Source organism: Sciurus vulgaris (assembly GCF_902686455.1).
Source record: "Sciurus vulgaris genome assembly, chromosome: 18".
Classification (NCBI taxonomy): Eukaryota; Metazoa; Chordata; class Mammalia; order Rodentia; family Sciuridae; genus Sciurus; species Sciurus vulgaris.
This window is the reverse complement of record NC_136479.1, coordinates 36,065,207-36,078,189: the sequence shown is the minus strand read 5'-3', so window position 1 is coordinate 36,078,189 and position 12,983 is coordinate 36,065,207. Positions and strand designations below refer to the sequence as shown.

At 58.0% G+C, this 12,983-nt stretch overlaps 1 protein-coding gene across 3 annotated transcripts in view; it reads left to right on the top strand.

Moving 5' to 3' along the window:
* LOC306649619 (general transcription factor II-I repeat domain-containing protein 2B-like) overlaps positions 1–12,983 on the top strand; it is a 34,508-nt gene that overhangs the window by 11,717 nt on the left and 9,808 nt on the right. For 2 of the 3 annotated variants that reach the window (XM_079120729.1, XM_079120731.1), the window contains 7 exons: positions 6,091–6,216; positions 6,806–6,989; positions 7,140–7,168; positions 8,873–8,927; positions 9,183–9,226; positions 11,844–11,930; positions 12,682–12,747. In XM_079120729.1, coding sequence (XP_078976855.1) covers positions 6,091–6,216; positions 6,806–6,989; positions 7,140–7,168; positions 8,873–8,927; positions 9,183–9,226; positions 11,844–11,930; positions 12,682–12,747 — 591 coding nt within the window. The remainder of the gene's footprint in view (positions 1–6,090; positions 6,217–6,805; positions 6,990–7,139; positions 7,169–8,872; positions 8,928–9,182; positions 9,227–11,843; positions 11,931–12,681; positions 12,748–12,983) is intronic. The other variant, XM_079120730.1, reaches the window with a different exon arrangement.

The window sequence follows — 12,983 nt, the reverse complement described above, 5'->3', positions numbered from 1 at the left end:
TTTAGACAGTGATTTTAATGTGTATCCATATGAGTCTCTTTGGACTTGATAGAGTTTCTTGAATTTTTTCTTTTTGGGGCAGGGGGACTGAGCATTGAACCCAGGGGCCCTTGACCACTGAGCCACATCCCCAGCCCTGTGTTGTATTTTATTTAGGCATGGGGTCTCACTGAGTTGCTTACCGCCTTACTTTTGCTGAGGCTGGCTTTGAACTTGCAATCTTCCTGCCTCAGCCTCCTGAGCTCCTGGGATTACAGGCTGTGCCATTGCACCTGGCTGAGCATCTTGAATTTGAAAAACCATGTCCACTTTCCCCCTCAGATTTGAGAAACTTGGGGCCATTATTTCTCTAAATAAACTCTGCTCTTTCTTCTCCTTTGGGAATTTCCCATAATGCATATGCTGGTCTGGTTAGTAGTATTTCATAATTCCCTAATCTCTCTTTTCTTTCCTTCTTTCTTTTGCTCTGTTGACTCAGTGACTTCAAATGACCTGTCTTCTTCATGCTCACTGTTCCTTCGGTCAGGTCAAGTCTGCTGTGGAATACGTCTAATAAATCATTCAGTTCAGTCACTATATTTTTTAAATATATTTTTTAGTTGTAGATGGATGCAGTACCATTGTTTTATTTATTTATCTTTATGTGGTGCTGAGGATGGAACCCAGTGCCTCACAGGTGCCAGGCCAGCCTCCACCACTCAGCCACAGTCCCTGCCCAGTTACTGTATTTTTTTAACTTGAGAGTTTATGTTTGATTCTTTTTTTTTTTTATTTTTTTTTAATTTTTATTTTATTTTTTTTAGTTGTAGATGGACGCAGTGTCTTTATTTTATTTATTTATGTGGTGCTGAGGATCAAACCCAGTACCCCACCCATGTGAGGCAGGCACTCTACCACTGAGCCACAACCCCAGCCCTGATTCTTTCTTGATATTCTGTTTTGATATTTTGATATTTTGTTTTGTTCATGCGTCATTTACCTGTTTCATCTTTTATCTGTACTCACTTCTCATTTATTGAGCATCATTATGATACTGATTCAAATTTCTGCGTTGCGCAGCCCCTAGATCTGCATTTCTTTAAGATCTACTTCTGAAATTTTGTGTTGTTACTTTGGCTGGGCCACGTTTCCTTGTTTCTTCGGACACCTTGCTGCTCTGCTGTTCTGGCGTTTGGGCATTTGAAAAAAATGACTACTTCTCTCAGTCTTTGCTTATTGACTTTGCATAGGGAAGGCTTCACCAGTCAGCCTGGCCGGAGCTCCCAGGGCCTCTCAGACCTCGTCTGATCTTGCTCTCCCTGTCACCAGGCTGGGGAACTGCCACTTTAACATTCTGCTTGTTCTGCTTTCAGTGGCTTCCAGACTGGTGCAGATCTCATCAGCATTACGTCAGTGACCAAGAAACCAGAGCTTCAGGCAGACCCCAGACATGCCGGAACATGGCATGCACAATCCATTCTTTCATTTGTGTCCTAAGGAAGGAGCCTCCTCATGGGGCTGGGATCCTCTCAGTTGTACCTTACTGCACCACATAGAGGCAGGGACACAAACAGGTGCCAGATACTCTTAGTACCAAATACTGAGAGTTTTGCTACTTCTTGTACTAAAATACCTTCCTTTTTTTGTTGTTTGGTTTGGTTTGGTACCAGGGATGAAACCCAGGCGTACTGAACGGCTGAGCCACACCCCCGGCCCTTTTGATTTTTTATTTAGAGACAGGGTCTCACCAGGTCGCTTAGAGCTTTGCTAAGCTGCTAAGGCTGGCCTTGAACTGGGGCTCCTCCTGACATAGCCTCCCAGCAGCTGGGGTCACAGGGGTGGGCCACAGCGTCCAGCTTGGAATACCTTCCAGGTTCCTCGGTGGCCTGCGAGCCGTAGATCTCACTGGTCTGCTCTCACGGGGCATTATTACCAGTCTTCTCAGCACCTCTGTTGGGAAGAGGCCAGGTGCCCCCTGGTCTGCCGTCGCTGTGCATGCTGGGCGGTGGGTCTGCCCTGGCTTCCTCTTAGGGAATATTTTTACTTAACATGAAATGCTCGATTGACAGGTTTTTTTCTTTCAGCCCTTTAAAGATTTTATTCTACTGCCTCTGGCTTTCACTGTTCTAGCTACAAAGTCAGGTTAAAATTCTTATTTTCATTCCCTCTGGTCCCGGCGGGTATTCCCTGTTCCTTCTGAGCCTCCGCAGCTCCAGCGCCCTTCGCTCGTTGGTCTTCAGCTGTCTGCTCACTCCTCCCGCTCCTCCTCCTCATCCTCCTTCTCCCACTCCTCATCCTCCTGCTGCTCCTCCTCCTGCTCCTCGTCCTCCTGCTCCTCATCCTCCTCCTCCTCCTTCTGCTCCTCCTCCTGCTCCTTCCGCTTCTCTTCCTTCTCCTCTTGCTGCTCCTCCTCCTGCTCCTCCCACTCCTCCTGCTCCTCCTCCCATTCCTCCTCCTCCTCCTACACCTCCTCCCACTCCTCCCACTCCTCCTCCTCCTCCTCCTCCTCCTCCTCCTCCCACTCTTCCTCCTGTTCCTCCTCCTGCTCCTTCTGCCCTCTTCCTCCTCCTGCTCCTCCTCCTCCAACTCCTCCTCCCACTCCTCCTCCTGCTCCTTCTCCTCCCGCTCCTCCTCCTGCTTCTCCCGCTCCTCCTCCTGCTCCTCCTCCTCCTCCTGCTCCTCCTCTTGCTCTTCCTCCTCCTGCTTCTCCCACTCCTCCCACTCCTCCTCCTCCCGCTTCTCCTCCTCCTCCTGCGCCTCCTCCTGCTCCTCTTCCCACTCCTCCTGCTCCTCCTTATCCTCCTCCTCATCCTCCTCCTCCTCCTCCTCCTCCTCCTCCTCCTGCTTCTCCCGCTCCTCCTCCTCCTGCTCCTCCTCCTCCCACTCCTCCTCCTTCTGCTCCTCCTGCTCCTCCTGCTCTTCCTGCTCCTCCTCATGTTCACCTGCATCCTGTTTGGGGCTTCTGCAATCCGCAGGTCCACGTCCTCATCGATTCTGGATGTTTCTGCCACTATCTTGGTGTTTCTTCTGATCCACACTGTTCTTCAGTTGCACATGTGGAAGAAGATGTGTCCTTGTCCCCAGGTCCCTGAGGCTCTATCCCTCTTGCTTTGCTGGGGGGGCTACTGAGGATGGACCCCCTGGGGGCCTGCTGGGCATCTGCTTCACCACCAGCGGCCTGCTGCAGCTCCACCCCCATCCCTTCTGTCTGCTCCGAAATGCAGCATTCCTCACCCCTCCTGCTGTTTCCTGTGTGCTGTGAAGTCCATCCTGTAACCTGTTTCAGGCCTCAGATCGTTTTCCCTTTCTAGAATTCCAGTTCCCTTCCTCCCCTCCGCTGTCAGCTCTCCGCAGGGAGTCCCCGCCTGTCCTCTGACGCCACCCATTGCCGGTGCTCATGGCTTAAGTAGTCTCGGTATTGGGCCAGTCCTTTCCAATCACTGCCACATCTGAGTCGTTCGCGGTCTTCCCGCTAGACTGAAACGGGCTGGGTTAACTGAGATCTGGGCGACTTGACCAGGAGGCAGACTTTGCTGCCTCTTCACGTTGGTGCTGACTTTTGAATTTCACCCTGAGCATTGAGCATGCCAGGTGGGGAATCTGCCAGATCAAGTTGCACTTTGGTGGGTGGTTAAGTGACTGTTGGGTCACCTTGACCCTTGGGGACCCTGATAGGCCAGCTCTGTTCTGTTTATGCCCTTTTTCCCAGGGCACCATGCTCGGCGTAGGGAGGTAGCTCGTGCCCTTAGGGTGCCCCGTTGGCTTCACGGGGTGTTTAGAACTGCCACCTTGTGGGATGGGACTCTGTCTGCCAGCAGATCCCCGCTCGTGACTCCGTCTTCTCCCCTGAGTCTCACTTGGCCCCACGCGTCATCCCACACATCAGGAGCCGGCCAAGAGTGGGGGGAGCTGGCAGCAGCTCAGCTGTGGGTCTCGGTTGCAGTTACTCGTCTTGCAGTTTGGGTGTGAAAGCGACGTGACGATCAATGGCCAGTAGAACCGCGTTGGTGGACCCTGACACTTGAACTCACTTGACCGCTGTGTGCCAGGAGTAAATGTTTTTCTTCTGAACTTTTTTTAACCGTTTCAAAATGCAAAGACTGTTCTTGGCTCCCTGCTCTTAAAACCTGGGCAGTGGGGCAGGCCGCCACTTACTGGCCTTGGAGCGGACCCTGTGGGCAGCGTGGTCAGTATCCTTCCGCTTTAGCTACCACGCACTTTACCCGGAAGCCAGAATGGTTGGAATCACCAGACAGCTGGGATCCCACCTGCTGCCTTCTGCGGCCTGTTTTCTCGTCTGAAGCGTGGCGTGCCCAGAGAGCTCTGCAGAACCGCCTGCACCACGCTGTGCCCTGTGCTCTGGATCACAGGCTCGCCAGTGTGACCCGCCCATGGGCTGTTTGCCTTCCGTGTGACTTTAGGACAAAACTGCAGTGCACAGGCCTCTGTAGCTCCAGAAATTGCTGTGTGACGGTCACCAGGGTGACCCATATGTGACTGTCATCATGGTGAACATTTTGTGACGTTGTCAGGGTAGCTGTAAGGCGACGGTGGTCAGCGTGGCCGCCGTTCTTTGCCCGCTCTGTTGGATTGCAGCTGGACCCTGTGGATGCTTCTGCAGCGGGCACGATTTCCCCTTGGTCCCAAGCGGGCTGTGGCCCTGGATGAGGACAAGCTCCTCTCCTGCTGCCTGTGCCCTCTCCCCTGCCACGCCCGAGGCACTGCCTCCTGGTTCCCGTGGGCCTCCCTGCACGCAGCTTCCGCAGGTCCCCGGCCCATCCCCAGCACGTCAGAATTCCCAGCGAGCTCCAGAGCGGGCTTCCCAAGGTCCTCTCAGCGTCCTGCCCTGGTGGCTTCTGAAGAGTTCCACCGGCACCCGAGGACTGGGCCCTTCTGCGTCTGTGGTGAGCCGTGGGGTCTGCTCTCTGCAGAGGTCTGCTCAGCCGGATGCCCTCCTCTGATCCTGCCTGCTGGGGGCGCCCTGCCCTCCACCTTGGCTGCTCCGGACCCGTGAGCTGGCCCTGGCGCTTACCACCCGACAGGCTCATCCCTTGTCGCCAGGCGATCGGTCCTTCATTAAGCTTTCCCCGTTCAGTGGGCTTCGTGGTTTCCCTCCTGACTTCATCTCGATTAAAACAACCAGTTTCCAAGCCTTGGAGTGGCCGCTGGCTGTGGCCCGTGCTCGGCGGGCTGGGCTCGCTCACAGTACTGTCGCTCTTGTCCGCGGGTGGATGGGCCCTCGGCAGTGCTGTGATCTCCGTTAGACTACGCGCTCTTTCTAGGTTGGAGTGCGTATGTTCTTTTTGTCAGTGGGTTTCTTTCAGGGAACGTCAGCGTGCAGTTATTCTGTTCATAAATATCCAACTCTATTCTTTTTCAGTACCAGGGATTGAACCCTGGGCGCTTAACCCCAAGACACATCCCCAGCCCTTGTTATTTTGTATGTTGGGGCAGGGTCTCACTAAGTTGCTGAGGCCGGTCTTGAACTTGTGATGCTCCTGCCTCGGCCTCTGGAGTCCCTGAGTTCATAGGTGTGCACCACCACACCATCTCCTTAAAAAAAAATGAAGATTTTTTCATTTATTCCTTTTCCCCTTGTGCTTTGGTCACCAGTGGTGTGGACGCTAGGGAGGGTGCCTGCACGTTGACCTCACTCCCCCCGACCTCGCTCCCCCTGACCTCACTCCCCCCTGACCTCACTACCCTGACCTCGCTCCCCCCTGACCTCACCCCTGACCTCGCTCCCCCCGACCTCGCTCCCCCTGACCTCGCTCCCCCTGACCTCGCTCCCCCCTGACCTCGCTCCCCCTGACCTCGCTCCCCCCTGACCTCACTCCCCCCGACCTCGCTCCCCCTGACCTCACTCCCCCCGACCTCGCTCCCCCTGACCTCGCTCCCCCCTGACCTCGCTCCCCCCTGACCTCACTCCCCCCGACCTCGCTCCCCCTGACCTCACTCCCCCCGACCTCGCTCCCCCTGACCTCGCTCCCCCCTGACCTCGCTCCCCCCGACCTCGCTCCCCCTGACCTCGCTCCCCCTGACCTCGCTCCCCCTGACCTCGCTCCCCCCTGACCTCGCTCCCCCGACCTCGCTCCTGTCTTCTGCCGGCAGGCCTCGAGGAGGAGCTGAGCGAGGAGAAGCCCCCCTGCCCTGCCAATGGGACACAGGCACCCTCGCCCTCGGGAGAGGCAGAGGTTCTCCGGAAGGCGGTGGGGGACCACTTCTGCTCCTGTTACGGTAAGGCCTGCCTCGGGGGACCTCTGGTCGCCAAGGGATGGGATGGGACAGCCACCAGCAAGGCTGCACAGGGCCGCAGTGTCCTCCAGATGCTGGCCTCCGACCCAGCCCACCCTGTGCTGGGCAGGCTTCCTCCCAGTGCCCCATAGAGCCCAGGGCCTGGCCACCTGGGTGTGGACATGTCCGGCGTGGACTCGGACCCCTGTTCTCCTGGCCCTCTCCCACCTCCCTGTGCGTCCCCTGGACCCCTGGAGTGTGGCTCAGCTGTGGGGCACGTGCCCAGCGTGGCAAGGCCCGGGCACAGTCCTCAGCACCACAAAGAAAAAGAAGAGAAGACCTAGGAAGTCCTGTAGCTCTGCAGGTGTCCCTCCAGGTCAGCATGGCGACCTGGGCCGGCCGCTGGGGCCGCTTCTCCTTCTGGAGCCTCTGGGCGTTTCCAGCACCGCCAGTGTCTGGCTCCAACTTCCGGATCCTCCAGTGGTGTCTCGGGTCCCGGGCAGCAGCTCTCTGGGGGGCTCCCACCCAAACCACAGCTCCGAGAGGGCGCAGGCCGGGGTGCAGCGTCCTCAGGCCGTCCCCTTGCCTCTAGGGAAGGCGCTGGGGACCTCGGCCAGGGTGGCCGTCCCCTACGAGCACATGCTGCGCGACCCGGCGGCCGTGGCCGTGCGGGGCCTCCCGGAGGGACTCGCCTTCCAGCACCCCGAGAGCTACGACCTGGCCACCCTCAGGTGGATCCTGAAGCACAAGGCGGGCATCTCCTTCGTCATAAACAGGTGACCCGCCCGTCCCTCCTCGGCCCGCAGAGACGCGCGGACAGCTGCGCGGCAATCGGCCGTCCAGCCCGCCCATCGCCCTTGCGAGGTGCCCGCGGTGCCCGCGCTCCTGCCTGCAGCTGTCAGTAACCGGTCTTGGTTTCCTTGCAGACCTTTCCTAGGTCCCGAGAGCCAGCCGGGTAAGTGGCAGCGTCCCTCGCTGCGCCGGGCACCGGCTCCTTCCGCCTCTCCCCAGTAGAACATGCGCTGGGCATGTCTTGCTTCCTCCTCGACCGGGCGGGTCGGGCGCCATCTGGAGGGGACTGGACCCAGGGAGGACACACCGGCCAGGAGAGCTGTGACCGGCCACAGGCGTGTGCCGTGGGCGTCCCCGTGTGACCTGGCTTCGGGAGGGGATCTGGGCGCGCTCCCGTGCCTGTGACGCAGGTCCAGGAGGACGAGACCCCCTAGCAAGAGCAGAGCAGACCTGCCAGCCGCCTGGATGGCCGCAGGAGGTCCCGGCCCTGCGGCCAGGCAGGGCTGGAACGGTTCCCAGAAGGAGCCTCCAGATAAGTGAGCCTCCAGGTCGGCTGTCCAGGGAAGCCAGCCACAGTGGCCAGAGGCATGTGGACGTGCTCAGGGCCCCTGCCTCACACTGAGGAGGGAGCCCCCTGCTCAGGCGGCTCCACCGCAGCATCCGAGGGCCGCCGTGCCCACCCGACCTCCCCATGCCACCATTTGGGGATTTAGGTGGACCCTTGCCTGTAGCTGTCTATACAAGACCAGGTCCAGACAGGACGCCAAGCCGAGTCCACCCAGGTGGCCACTGGCCAGCCCCAGTGGGGCTGCAGAGCCCCAGGCACACTGCTGGGTCCGGGTGAGAGGCTCTCCTGAGCCAAGGACGGTGTCTCTGGGGCCATGGTGCGTCCCGCGTGCCCGTGTTAGAGCAGGGCTGGAGGGGCGGGCAGTGACCCTGCGACCTGCATCCAGGTAACCCCATCTCGCCCCAGGACTCCAGTCTCGAAGGGCAGCGGCTCGGTGCTCGGGGGGCTGGGCCAGTACTCATCACGTCAGATGCATGGTGATCCCTTGGGTCTGGGAGGGACGGGTTCCAGGACGCTCTGCAAAGGCAGGCTCTGCAGAAGCGGGTTCCCCCCGCGTGCCTGGGACCACCCTGGGTTGCCCTACCCGTGTGGGGGCTCTGCCGTCGCCCGTGCCCGCTTGTCTCGGGGACCGTGACACGAGTCTCTGCCTGTCTGCTGCAGACGTTCCTCAGGGGCCAAGTCTCTAGGAGCCCGTGGATCTCGAGAGCTGAATCATCTCCACAACCTCCATTTTCTTTCTTTTAAAATATTTTTTTAGCTGTAGGTGGACACGATGCCTTTATTTTATTTATTTATGTATATGTGGTGCTGAGACTCGAACCCAGGGCCGCACCATGCCAGGCAAGTGCCCTGCCCCTGAGCCACAGCCAGCCCAGCACCACCAGTGTCGTGAGGAGGCAGAGGCAGAGGCAGAGGCAGAGGGACAGTTAGCGCCTGTCCAAGGCTGTCCAGCGGGGGAGTGAAGCCAGCCCGCCTGCTCCTCACACCCCAGAGCCCCTGCCCACGCCCATGCCCAGGATGCGGGGTCTGACCGAGGGGCCTCGTGCCGGCCGCCACCCCTCGACACCCTGGCCGGCGTCCTCTCCCCGTTTGCTCTCGGCTGACAGAGGTCTCGGTAGTGTGCGTTTCTGGTTTAGATGGACGCAGAGGCTTTATCGTTTTCTGCGGTACCCGGGGTGGAGCCCAGCGCCCCCCGTGCTAGGCCAGCTCCGCCCGGCCCGGCCCAGCCGACGGAGCCCCCGAGGTCGGCCGCGGGTCCAGGTGCCCAGAGGTTCCAGCCAGTCTTTCTTTCTCGCACAGGTGCTCACGGGACGGTAGCCGACGCCGAGGGAGCAGCCCTGTCCCCAGGTGAAAGGTGAGGAGTAAAGAGCGTCCCCGTCAGCCACAGAGGGGTGACACTCAGAGCACAACACAAAGGCTGACGTCGCCACCTTCGTTTCGCTCGGTTCCCGTCCAGCAGGCCGCCTGCACTCGGCACCCTTAGTCTGGTAGCCCGTCCCTGAGCTCGTCAGCGGGGGGCAGTCCTGGCAGGGGGCTGGGGCGCGGGCTCTGCAGGTCCGGGTGTGGCCGCCCTCACGGGCCTGTCGTGACCGGGCTCTTCTCCCTGCAGCTGCGGTGCCGTCAGCGTGAAAGCCGAACCCGTGGACGACCCCGGTACGTACTCAGAGTGAGGTTGGGCAGGTGGCCCTGGACCCCCTTCTGTTTTACTGCCGGAGGCCGGACGGGGCGGAGGCACCCGGCAGCTTGACCGGGGCTCATTTGCACAATCCAGTGAGTGTCCCTCACCGGGAAAGCTCGGGACCACAGGAGTTTCAGATTTTGTTGGATTTTAGGGTATGTGTGTGTGAGAGAGATGGAGGGGGACCTCGTGGGACAGGAGCAAAGGCCAGACACGACGGGCGCTTCGTCCCGTGAGCAGCTCCGTGTGTGGCGGAGGCGTCCTCGGACGCCTGTTTCCCGCGTGGCCCGTCCTGTCGTCAGCTCCCCCCAGGCTCAGGACTTGGGAGGTCGGATTTCGGACACTCGGCCTGTGACACACGGGCATCTGGAAGGGAGCCTGTGGGCCCGTCAGCACCACCCCGTGTGGTCAGGGGACGTGATGGGGGCAGCTCTCGCCCGGTCGGTTTGGACGAAGCCCGAGTGTCGATGAGCGCCGTCCCGAGTGCTCCATTCACACGGGCAGGTCTTCGCACCTGGATGGATCTTACCTTGCTGCTCCCGCCTGGCACTTCTAAGTGTTCTGCGGTTTAGGTGCGTTCCTGTGTCAGTGCACAGTGCAAAGCCCCTTCCGATGGACCAGGAGAGGCCCTCACCCCGCCTCGCCCCACTCCTCAGGAAAAGGAAACCAAGCCAGGCGCAGCAGCTCAGGAGGCTGAGGCAGGAGGATCACGATTTCAAAGCCAGCCTCAGCAAAGCGAGGCCCTAAGCAATTCAGGGAGACCCTGTCTTTAAAAAAAATACAGAAAGAGGCTGGGGTGTGGCTCGGTGGTGAAGCGCCCCTGAGTTCCACCCCCAGTACCAAAAAAAGGAGGAGGAGGAGGAGAAAAGAGAGAAAGCAGGAGAACGCAGAGCTCAGCGGGAGTAAAGGAGGTCAGAGGCCAGCTTCCCCCAGGGGTGCAGGCGTGCCTCCAGCTCAGCCGCCATCCCCAGGAGGGACACAGGGAACCGTGTCCCTGGCCTGATGCCCCCACCATCGTCGAGCGTCCTTCCTCCGAGAGTAGGGCCCTCACCCTCACGTCCCTGTCCACACGCTGCCTGGGCTCTGCTCCCTCTTCACCTGAGTCTGGAGCAGGTGCGTCCCCCCAGGGACGTCACAAAACACCAGATATACTCGATTCCTAAGAAGAAGGGGTCTGTTCTGGTGCACGGTTCTGAAGATTTGGGTTCACAATCATCGGCCTTGGCAGGGCGACTGTCCCAGGGTGTGACGGGGAAACTGCTGGTCTCGCAGCAGGACGCAGGAGTGTGGAGGAGCACGGGCCACCCCCAGGGCACCCCGGGCCCTACAGGCCCCCAGCCGGCCCCGCTCCAGGCCTACCACCTCCAGGGGCTCCCCCGGGGCCATGCCTTGACACCTGGGCTTTGGAGGACCCTGGAGACCCAGACCACAGCCATGGCTCTGGTGGAATCAGTGGGGACGCAGGCCAAAGGCAGAACGCAGCCAGCCGACCTCCCGGCCGCACGGCCTCCAGCTCTGCCCTGGCCACTGGCCGCTGGCTTTGCAGAGCTCAGACATTCTGCCTGCGTCCAGGGCGGTCACAGAGAATAGCCCCAGCACAGACTCCCCGAGAACCAGAGGAGACAGAGGGGCCACGGGGCCTTGTCAGGTCCCCAGGCCCTGAGGGACCCTGGCCCACCTCTGCTGCCACCTCCCTTCCCACCTGCCTGGACTTGGGCCTCTCTTTGGAGATGTGCTTCTATTGAACAGAAACCTGTTCCCTGTTAATATCTAGAACTTTCCACCGTGGGTTCCGCAGGGCAGCAAGTTGCCCCAGGCCCTCAGGCTGCTGAGAGCCGGCCATCCGTCAGTCTTTCCTCCTGTGATGTTTGTGCTGGGTTATCGACAGCCTCCAGTCCTGAACCGCCCTCCCCGCCTCCTCTCTCGCTTTGACAGAGACTGAGGGGAACTCGGTTCTGTCAGCATCTCACAATTGTGACGGTCACATTGGGTCTCAGGTTCCTGGTTAATGAAAAAGGAATTCTTGACAGCACAGCTAGTTTATCAGCTGCTTTTATTAGAATTGTTAGTGTCTGATCAACTTGGAACTTACATGCTTAAATGAAAGTTTGTTATAAAATATCACAAATACTGTGCACGTTTGAAATGAAAGAGAATTCAGACCAGGATGTCGGGGAGGGAGGAAATACCTTTCTCATCACTAGTTTCATGGCTGAAGCATCAGTCACAAAAGACGGATTGACAAGGGAAAAGCACACCCATTTTCTCAGCGTGTTGTACGTGACTTAGGAGTCTTCAAAAATGAAGACCCAGCGGATTATACTGTGTGCGTGCACAAGGATTTCTGTTTTTTGATATTTTTTAGTTGTCAATGGATACTTATTTATTTATATGTGGTGCTGAGGATCAAACCCAGTGCCTCACATGTGCTAGGCAAGTGCTCTACCACTGAGCCACAGCCCAGCCCACAAGTGTTTGATGGTGAGTCTCACTAAAGTGTATGTATAGTTACAATGTGGCAATAAAATCTAAAAAAAAAAAAAAGATGGCTTTGACCTCCACCTAATTTTGTGACTTCTGTCGCATTCAAAGGGATTTCACTGCAGGCAGAAGCTGTGTCAATCAAGAAGGAATCGGAGGATGCGGAGGATCCCAGTTACGGTCAATATCACGTGCAAGGTATTGCTGCTTCGGGACTGCTTGCTTCTGCAGATGGTCTGCGCAGTGCTAAGCCACCATTGCCTCCCATCTGAAAGGCAGGCAGAAAGGAATAAAGATCCATGTTCATTGACCTAGGATCCAGCATGCTGCTGTGCAGGGTAGAAGAACTTAGTTAAGAGATAGGGTGAGCCAGGAGCTGCAGCACACGCCTATAATCCCAGCTACTCAGGAGGCTGAGGCAGGAGGATCATGAGTTCAAAGCCAGCCTCAGCAACTTGGTGAGGTCCTGAGCAACTCAGTGAGACCCTGTCTCAAAATCAAATATAAAAAGGGCTGGGGATGTGGCTCAGTGCTTAAGTGCCCCTGGGTTCAATCCCCGTTACCAAAAAGGAGATAGGTCTGATCTCACCTAAATCCATAAGGCAGCGGTATTACGGGGCGTATTTCACTTGATGTTCTGAAATATTCTTTTGTGTGTTCCAAAATACTTCCCACTTAACTGCTTAATCCACTCTCTCTCTTATTTTTTGGTACTGGGGACTGAACCCCAGGACACTTGACCACTGAGCCACATCCCCATCCCTTTCTATTTCTTAGTTTGGAGACAAGTATCTCACTAAGTTGTTGAGGCTGGCCTCAGACTTGCCATCCTCCTGCCTCGGCCTCCTGCGTCCTGGGGTGACCGGTGTGTGTCACTGCGTCTGGCTTCCATCCTCTGTTTAAGGCTGCCTCTCCTCCCTGGTCACGTTCTGCTTCTCTCTCCTTTCAGAAAGCCACTGTCCTTCCACAGGCAGTGAAGATATGGAGATGGACTCACCGACGGAAGGTCAGGAAGGTGAAGCGTTTTCTGCTTTTTAAGGTCCGCGGTATTCACAAACAGCGCGCTGGCTCTTTTTTGTTCCCGTCAGCACCCTTGTTCCAGGTGGCCGTTGGGTTCACCCTGGCAGCGTCCTGAGTGCAGGGCACCCGTCTCTCCTCCCGCCTCCCCACTCCCCCTCCCTGCTCAGCTTCCTTCGCTGCCCTGTTTCCACTGCTCCCTCTCCTCGTCCACCGGGCGACGGCCCCTCTGTT